General features: G+C 36.6%; 1 protein-coding gene across 1 annotated transcript; it reads right to left on the bottom strand.

Annotated features, from left to right (window-relative positions):
- On the bottom strand, positions 1-2,972 carry LOC110671335 (probable serine/threonine-protein kinase At1g54610). The gene is made up of 7 exons (XM_021833760.2): positions 2,223-2,972; positions 1,814-2,098; positions 1,395-1,712; positions 1,089-1,310; positions 904-998; positions 611-716; positions 1-511 (listed from the first exon to the last, which is right to left on the bottom strand). Exons 1-7 carry the CDS (start codon positions 2,637-2,639, stop codon positions 188-190), a joined length of 1,767 nt encoding a protein of 588 aa, XP_021689452.2. The 5' UTR covers positions 2,640-2,972; the 3' UTR covers positions 1-187.
- Between the last annotated feature and the right edge of the window lie 6,528 nt (positions 2,973-9,500).

Below are 9,500 nucleotides of genomic sequence, written 5' to 3'. Positions count from 1 at the left end.
TACTTTTCAGTATAATTTTTAAGATTAACACTAAATTATATCTGATTATCCAAAAATAATGAACTTGGAATGGAAGACCTCCATTTCCATTCCATTTGAAAAGTGAGGGAAAAAAAATTGAAATCAGAAGATACAGCAACTATGGTATAACTTGAAAGTTTATACCAAGATTTGCTTTGCAGGTGGCCTAGTTATCCATTGCATAGCGTTGTAAACGTTTCCCTTGATTTAGTTTTCTGAATTCTCTTGTGGAAGCAGACCTATTCACCTGATTTAATATGTACAAGCTGTCATTATTGTACTTCTTGCTGCTGGTTTTATAGGCAGGTAATGGGAGTAGGCCTCTGGTTCTTGGAGACATTATTGTTTGCTTAGAAGATGGAAATGGTGAGGCCAAGAATGGTGGGCTTTCTGCTTGGCGAGTCAGCTTTGTTCCAGATGAGCTGCTGCTAGTACTGCTGCCAGGCTCCTGAATTTGGACCTTTTTTGGCTCACCATTCTTCTCTGGCTCCTGAAACAACACATATTTGTAGTGAATTGACAACTTTTACAACAAGGCTACAGGTTGAACTCTTTAATTTGGCAGTGCAGGGACGAAGAATTAGTATACCTCTTTAGACTGGGTAGAATCTTCTTTTGGTTTTTCAGCCATTAGATCTTTGCTTCCACGCTCACGATATGTTCGAGCCCTTCGTTTCATTTTAGATTTCCCATGCCTACAAGGAGCAGGATGATGATGATCAGAAATATTTAGTTGTTCGAAGAATGAAAATCCTGCTGTTAATCTTCAATATAATCCACTACAACCACTCGACTATTGAGTTACAAGATCAATGGCGAAAGAAAATGAAATTGATATTGTACTTCACCTATTACAGGTTGCTAATTGTGATGAAAACTTACTTTCTCTGCTCTCTAGCTTGAGCAAATTCATCCTCCTCTCGCCAAATTACAGGTAGACCTGATAGGTCGCAGGCCAAAGGGCATGTGTAAAAGAACTGCATCAAAAAACATAAAAATGTGTTCAGCCTGTGTATTCAGAAAAAAGAATTCTGAAGCACCATGAGATAAGTCTTCTGCTCATTTACTTCATTCTGGAGAGCTGAAGATGCAGAGCCTCGGTATGCAGGATCTAGAGCAAGAAGAGTGCTCAATAGACCCAAAGACGATTCAGGAAATTCCCCGAAAGCTTCGAAAAGACTAGGTTTGTAAGATTTTGGAGGCCGGAAGGTTGTAGACAGCTTTAGCTTTTTCCAATAATCTTCAGAAGGAGTGCCGCATAGCTTAAAAATCCTATGTAGCTGTTCAACCTGAATGTATTTAATGTGAAATTAGACTCAATGGTATCATATTGCTGATTGATTTCCATTGTCCAACCAAACTGAAATTGTTACCTCAGTTCTTCCTGGCATGATTGGCCTGCCAGAAATCATTTCTGCCAAGAGGCATCCAGCACTCCAAAGATCAATACCCACTCCATAGTCTGTCGAACCCAACAACAGCTCAGGAGCTCTATACCAAAGCGTCACGACCCTGCTTGTGAGAGGACGTTTGTGTTCAGGAGAATAATAATTTGCCAGCCCAAAATCAGCAATCTTTAGCATCCCACTTTTATCAATTAGTAAATTAGATCCTTTAATATCTCTGTGCAGAATTCCCCTTTCGTGGCAGTGCTGCAGACCTGAAAGAAGCTGATGCATATAACTCTTGACCTGCACTGGTAGAGAAGATTAGCAGCCAAGCCAAATAATAATAATAATAATAAATCTTTTCTGGAAAAGAAACTATAAATGACTCCGAGGCAATTTTCTACCTGTGGTTCAGTAAGCCTCCCTTCGGGACAGGTGATGATCGATGCTAAATCTGTCTGCATGAAATCGAAAACAAGATAAAGACTATAGTGCAGTCTGGATGTGGCAATTCCTTCAAGCTTTACCACGTTGGGATGATCTAACTTCTGCAAAATCATGATCTCTCTGGCCATAAATTTCACACTCTCGGGTTCTGATGTGTCGAAACGAACCTTCTTCAAAGCTACAATTTTTCCGGTGTCCCTATCTCGAGCTTTATACACATTGCTGTAGGTTCCCTGACCTACCTATATAGAAATGAAATAGAGAGATTTGTATTTTTATAGCAACTGATCCATCTGATCTACCAATCAAAATGACGGTCTTTAACAGAAATCAATGAAATGCATAGCTAGTTCCTAAGATACTCACCTTATCAATCTTATCATAATTCTCAGCACTTTTTGGAACTAAACTAGCCAAAACCTTTTTGGGAACATTATCAGTGAGCCACTTAGGCCACCCATCCACCAGCTCCTCCGTATCATTGAGCAAAGCTCTCTGGGAATCCTTTCTACCATCACCATCAATGCCTTCTTTCTCTCCGCTTCTGTTGCTATATTTCCTGTCTCCTCCACTGCCTCCTCCGCTGCCGTCACTACTAAAGCCACCATTGTAATTCTTGGGCGGTGGGTCAGAATTATTCAGCCTACCAGAGAACCTCAGCCCCGTGGACCTTCTATGACCTGCATACTCTCTTTTTTCCATATACCCATTTTCTATCTTTAGCTTCTGTAAACCTGTCGATGGTGAACATGCTGATGAAAACTTGCCCTGTGCACAGCCCATGGCTTATCTGGGTCTAGTCCAGTTTCGGTGTGTTATCGATCACTAATGTTTCTTTAATCAATAACAAAGCAAACAAGGGACAGATACAATATCGAAGAGAAAGACAATAAGACACATGGTGAAGTTTCAGAGAGAAAAAGAAAGAAAAAGGTAGTAAAAGGAAGTGACAAAAGAAACTGCCGGCCGCAGCCGGCGTTTATTTTATTGGTGTGGTGGGGTGGGGGACTTCACTGTTTTAGAAGAAAAAGAATGTCTTTCCGGCTGTATATGCTATGAGATCTTTGAAATCCTCCTCCTTGTTGTCTCCGCTAGAAAACATAATTCAAGAAAGTGAATATACATAAAGTCACAAATCATTTGATGATGCGGCGAATTCTTTAATCTCGATTATTCTTTGTTCTGGCGGGAAACTTATTTTACGATTCTTTTCTTCTTTGTAAAATTTGGGAACGTTTTGCCACGTGGGGGCCTGAAATGGATCGAGCGGATGAAGTGGACTAGTAATCCACCAGAATATTGCCATGCCTCCTAATAATGGGTTTGCTAGATCGTGGGCCTTGACTATGCTGACGGATATTTTGTCGGGTTCGTTCAAAATATTAGTAAGTATATTTTTCAGAAAGTATTTCTGAGAATTTACATTCAGAAGTACGATACAAATGTATTTAATGTGTAAATTAATATTTTTAAAAAATAATTTATGTTAAAATTATAAAAAAATAATATTTATAATATAATTTAATATATAACAAATAAGATTTTGCGTTATAAATGTAAGCCGATAAATATAAAGTTTCATAATATTATTATATCAATTCCAGGTGTGACAACCTGAAATTTTCTTTCCTATAAAGATATTATTTTTCTCATATTATTGAATTGTTTAAGCATATTTTATGTGATTATTATTATTATTATTATTATTATTATTATTATTATTTTGAAACTAAATTTAAAAGCTTTATTTATTATTGTATTAAATTAAAAATTTTTGTTAAATTATTGCTGAGCTAAGTATATTAATAAAACTTGTTATATTAGATGCAATATTTTAGTTTAATTGTTGATTTAATAATTATTATCATTATTTCAAGTGCATTGAAATCTATTGGTTATTAAAGAATAAGAGTTCTAATTATAGTATCATTTATATTGTAAATATTAAGTTAATTGAAATTTTGGTTTGTTTTATTCATTATATTAAGATTTTTATTTAAATTATTCTTAAATTTATTATTCAAGAAAGAATAAAATTATAAGTGTATTTATTTGTATTATCTTATTATATCATACTTTATATTATTTTAGTATTAAAATGGATTAGATATTTTAGGTTTATATTAATATAATATTTATACAAGTAATTAAAAAAAAAAGAAAATTTAAAACGCAGTACAACATCTCTCCCCCCGCCCCCTCCCCACAAAAAAATTTTTTTCTTCCCAACGCCCTCTCCCTCTCTCTTGTTTTCCTCCTGCCGGTGAGGAGTGCCAGACCGGTGACCCTCCCTCGCAGCTCCAACGTCGATCGGCCTCCTTCTAGCAGCCATGGACACCGTTGAAACCTCCTCCAGCTGCCAGAACAAAGAGAAGAAAGAGAGGGAAGACTGCGCCGGTAAGGGGATTTTCCAAGGCCATTTTCGGCCACATTTGACGGTCGAAAAATAGGGGACGACGACAGCAAGCTTCTGGCAGTTCAGGGTTCCTCGTTCGACCAAGACTCACCGATTTTAATGGAGATTTTGGCAAGATTTGAAGAGAGAGAAAGAAGAGGCAGTGGCTTTTCGGCCACTTTCTGGCGATTTGACCATTGGATCAGAAATTCGAGACCACAGATGGACTCAGAGCGATGAAATCTTTGAGATGGGACTAACCCCTCTCCGATCGGACACCGTTGGAAAAAGGCAATCATCGGACGGTCCAGATCGCTTGGCGAGATTTTTGAATATTTTCAATTCTCAAAAATCCAAAATAATTTTATGATAATTATTAACAATTTTTTAGTATAATTTAGATGCGATCATATCAATGGTAGCTTACCGGCACCGGGATCGCATTTATGGCTAGATCTAGTTGCCTGGCGGCCTATCTTAGAACGTGTTCGATATTATAGTCAATCATAGCATTTTTAGACATTCTAGTTGCGTTCCAGGTGTCAGATTTTGCATAGGTAAACTCGAACTTTAAGTTGCTCAATTTTTGCCTCATACTGGGTTTAGAATAAAATTCATAAAATATTCGTGGGTGATTAAAAAATTATGATTCCTTTTGCAATAGCCTTGTAATATTGTTGATGATCGTGGGGCAAGTTTATAGAATTTTTAAAGTTAGTTTGGATAGTTTTTGAAAAATATTAGTTTTAAGGTCTTATAATTAAATTGTTTGATATTAAGATTATTACATGGTTCGGAGGGCTCAGGGGGGGCCATATAATGATGATGAGATATGGGTTGAGTTTAGAAGTGTTATTTGAATCATTTTGTAGGTTGGATAGGTCCTAGGTATAGGAAAAACTCTGTCGGATTTTCGACATGAATTAGGCTGTCTGTTGTCTCTTTGGAGTCTTATTTCGAATTAGTACTAATAAATTTATAATATAATTAATTAGGCGATCGAGGTCAGTTATTTTTCCTTCATCCAGTAGTTACAATAGTCCCCGGTGCACTGTGAGTAGATATTTATTTTATTTATAATTTTAATATTATTATATTTCTAGCATGCTAATGCATCACTTATACTTATATTTATGCAGTTAAATATTAGGCATGCCCTGCTTTGCATTTATACTTGATGATATTACTTTGGTTGTTGTGTTTTGATAATCTGGAGTTGTGTGTATGAGTGAGTGTGTATATGGATATGGGTAGGACGGGCAAATCGGCTTGAGCTAGTCTCGCTTGGGGCTCTGTCCTTTTTTTGAGGAAGTCGGGGTGAGTATAGCTTTGAGTTGATCTCGCTGACCCCCGCATATGGATTATTAAGCGAAAGTCTTGCTCGAGTTGATCTCTCTAGCAAGCCTTAGATTAAGAGAGCTGGGTAGGGGGATCAGCTCCCCATATATGTATGTGTGAGTATGGATTTGACACGAGTGCGTGAGTGCTCCAGATTATCTTTGATGTGACTTAATATGATTTGTATGAAGATGATGCATTTCATTTCCAAGGATGCATTAGAATTAGATAATTATAGAGATTGTATGTAAAATAAATATTTATTCTCTGAGTCGAACGCTCACTCCTGTTCACCATATCTTTCCAGGATGCAGGAGGAGTTATTTTTTAGAGTAACTTGCTTTCTTCCTCGCAAGTTTAACATCAATTATTTAATTATTTTATTATTTCTAAATTTGAAATTTAGAACTCAGCATATATTAGCAGTAGTATGAACCCTATTAGGAATTGTGTTAATTTAAATTCTTGATATTAATAAATGAAGATTTATAAATGATGGTATCAGGGTTGAGCGGAGGCTCCCCCTGACTTCAGTTTTTTATGGTTATCGAGTTGGGTTGACCCAAATAAAAATATTTTATTTTATTTTATTTGCATGTTGGGCCTCAGTTTTGGACCCTGGTTATGGATTTGAGATCAGTAAGGCTTACTACGGGCCTCAGGGGCTTTATGCTGGCCCAGGTCCTAGTGCCGGATCGGGTCGTGACAATTATGGTATCAGAGCTTAGGCTCCAGATTCATGGGAAATAATGTAATTAGGAGTGTAAAAAGGAGTCTTGTTAGGAGGTCACATGCAAAGTATAGGATCCTATTTCATTTTCTTCTATAACTCCTTATTTCTAGCTTCTGCATTATACCTCTGGTAATATAAGAATGCTTTGATTAGTGTCTTAATTTTCGTGGAGTACATAGAGATGTGAAATAGAGTTTGCAGACTTGTTGAGGTCTACATGGGAATACGTACTCCAAAAGAATACTGTGTTTTTATCAGTATGGGGCTAACGATGTGCCTATCTAGTACAAGGTACTAGTATTTAAAGGTGAGTTATTGCAACATAGCTACCCTAGATGGGGTGAGGGCACCATTGCTAGCAGTTATCAGTGGTAGCCCAGTCAGTGTAAGTGTATAATATTAGTGAGTTCAAGAGAGATAAGAGGTTCAAAAAATCTGGTATGTGGGACGTGTCGTAGTAACTCTGTAATGTTCTTAATATTTGTGCTGTAAGCTATAGATTATAGTATCGACATGGGATTATTATGTAGAGCTGCGTGCTTCCTTGTGGTGCTCCAGGATGAGGGTGTTTACTGATAGTCTCTGTTTTGATACAGTTACGCCAGAGCAGAGTTCTATTTTTATAGAAGAGTTAAAAACTCCTAGTTAAGGTTTAGGACCGTTGAGATAGGATATTAAAAGTCACAGTTGGGCGATAACTAAAGTCAGTGACTCAGTTATCTTAAATTAAGCATAGAGTTATAGCATAAGTAACACGAGATTAGAGGTTTTAGTATGATTGCAGTGTAATGATGACACCTACTTAGTGGGATCATTTGGTCTCCGATATGGGGTCTTGGACAGTTTTGGCATTATAAGAGATGTTTTGCCTAAATATTTGTAAGAATAGCATATCCCTCGTGTGTTAGCAAGATGCAAAGTACAACTTTACTACCTAAAGAAAACCAGAGACTAGGAATAAGGTTCATAGCCTGTGAAATGATAATTTAAAGAGTGATGGCATGATACAAGAGTAAATGATCTGATATGGTTTTGGTAAGATGGCAGATACAGTACCCCTGTTACAATCAGTTATGACATAAGCTATGATCTTATGCTTTCAAGAAAGACAAGAGATTACTACTAATGATGGTGACCTAAAGACGTGTCCTAGATGGGACTGTAGAGTGTGATGTAGAGTAGTTGGCTCAAGTATCCTAAAGAAGGTATAAGTTTCACTATAAGGACCATACTTGATTGGATCATGAAGGATGAAGAGCCAGTAAATTGAATGACGGGTTATGGTAAGTTTTGACTAATTGAGTGGATATAAGAAAATAGGATCCCTGTAGATTTTCTCCTTAAGGTATTAGAGGGTAGTTTGTAGTTAAGCAAAGGAAAGTTAGTTGAGGAATGTAATCAAAGTAAGCAAAAGTTATAGGGTGTGCTGTGATAATTCAAATTGTCTTATCAAACAAAAAAGCAAAGTTAGTAGGAGTAAGCTGAATAAGAGTCAACATAAGGGATTCAAATATGCTTGATGAGAGAAAGGAATGAAGGATTATGACATCAAGACTTAATGTTAGAATTCTGAATGGCGAGATAATAGTCATAGAGTTTATGTTTGGAGCTAGGCGGGTATTTTTGGTGTGTCCAACAGGAAAATTGCGTAAGAAAATGTGAATAATAGTGTAATAATATGTAGCATAGTGCTAGTAAAGGTCATGATAAGACAAGATAGGTATGAGCTAAGCATTGCTTATCAAACAATGGCATACTATAAATTATGGGAGAAGATTTCTTCTTCTCTCTAAATTAGCTCGTGTTTGGTTCTAAGAGATTGTATTAAGAAAGGAGGTTGTGTCACAGTGACCCAATTAATTGAAAATTTGATGGACAATTAGAGTAGTGATCGGAGTTAGATCAAGTTAGTTACTAGAGCTTTTAGCCCTTCTGAACTCTAAGCTGGAGGGAGTGCTATCTGTGGATGAGATTTTTATTGATGGATGAGATTTTTATTGATGGGTAAATTTGATACTGAAGTTTGGAAAGCTGTGGGCAGCATCTGTGATTATATTAAGGAGAATGAACACGTGAAATATTTTGTCTGGAATTAAAGCATAGCACACATTTTCCACAGCCATGTTAGTTCAGATGAAACTTATAGTTTCTGGGGCTCCTATCTATTCAGGATGAGCAATTTCCTACTAAGGGTAGTAGGGAATGATAATGTTCTGATGGTCAAGTTGGAAAAAGAAATACATGGAGAATTTCCTATAGTCAACTACGAGTGATACATAATATGAAGTATGTGCTAGTAGAAGTCAATCGTGAGGTTAGAATTTTAGAAGTAATGGAACTAGTAGTCAAGACAGGACTAAGAAATGAAAAAAGGGTTAAAGTTGATGATGGGATGGACATCCATAAAGGAAAAGATATGCGGGTGAGAGAGGACAAAAATTAAAAAATAAGTACAGTAGATTGGGAAGATATTATTAATAGTAGAAAACAGGGAAATGAAGTGGATAAGATGCAAAGGACAGGAGAAGAGCTTGATAGATTTGGTTATAATGATGAGAAAGAAGGAATATGTATGCTAGGAACATATTAAGAGATGTTTAAAACAAGTTATGATGAGATGATAGATTAAAGGAGTAGTGGAGCCTCAATCTAAGTGTCAATGTGTCAAAAGTAGGCCACATAATAAGAAGCTTTAGAAAGAAGTCAAGATATTCCCATTATAGAGAAAGAGTGGGGAAGGAGTGGGAAACGATAAAATCGCATTAACTGGGTTGTCAAGAATTATAAATACATTTATCCTATAAGAGAAGAGACCCAGTTTACTCTCTGACATTAATAGATGGTGTAGGGTACGCTTGAAACTTGAATGGAACTTTACATGACTAATTACAAAGGGTAGACAGGAGTTGATCTAAGGACCTTGGTAATGACCCAAAGATGATTGGAAATTCGAAGCATCATGGAATTGAAAAAATGCATAGGTGTTGATCATTAAGGTCATAGGACAAGTAAAGATTTTGAGCGAAATGCCTATGATAGGTGCTACAGGAAAGCATATCATAGGATACTATGGAACAAGGAACATAAGTCATGTTCTTGGGGAGCAGAGACTGTTGAAACAAAGAAATAGGAACTGAAGTCACTATGAGACACGTTAGGGCACAATGAAAGAGAGGTA

This window comes from Hevea brasiliensis, chromosome 16 (assembly GCF_030052815.1).
Source record: "Hevea brasiliensis isolate MT/VB/25A 57/8 chromosome 16, ASM3005281v1, whole genome shotgun sequence".
Lineage (NCBI taxonomy): Eukaryota > Viridiplantae > Streptophyta > Magnoliopsida > Malpighiales > Euphorbiaceae > Hevea > Hevea brasiliensis.
The sequence above is the reverse complement of the archived record's forward strand: the minus strand, read 5'-3'. Positions and strand labels throughout refer to the sequence as shown.

What these genes read in the sequence shown, in the direction of transcription:
- LOC110671335 (XM_021833760.2), bottom strand. Translation starts at nt 2,639, where the DNA reads ATGGGCTGTGCACAGGGCAAGTTTTCATCAGCATGTTCACCATCGACA. An exon ending in GGAGGCTTACTGAACCACAG is followed by an intron (nt 1,713 to 1,813) that starts GTAGAAAATTGC and finishes CTACCAGTGCAG; the next exon opens with GTCAAGAGTTATATGCATCA. An exon ending in CTTCAGCTCTCCAGAATGAA is followed by an intron (nt 999 to 1,088) that starts GTAAATGAGCAG and finishes TTTTTGATGCAG; the next exon opens with TTCTTTTACACATGCCCTTT.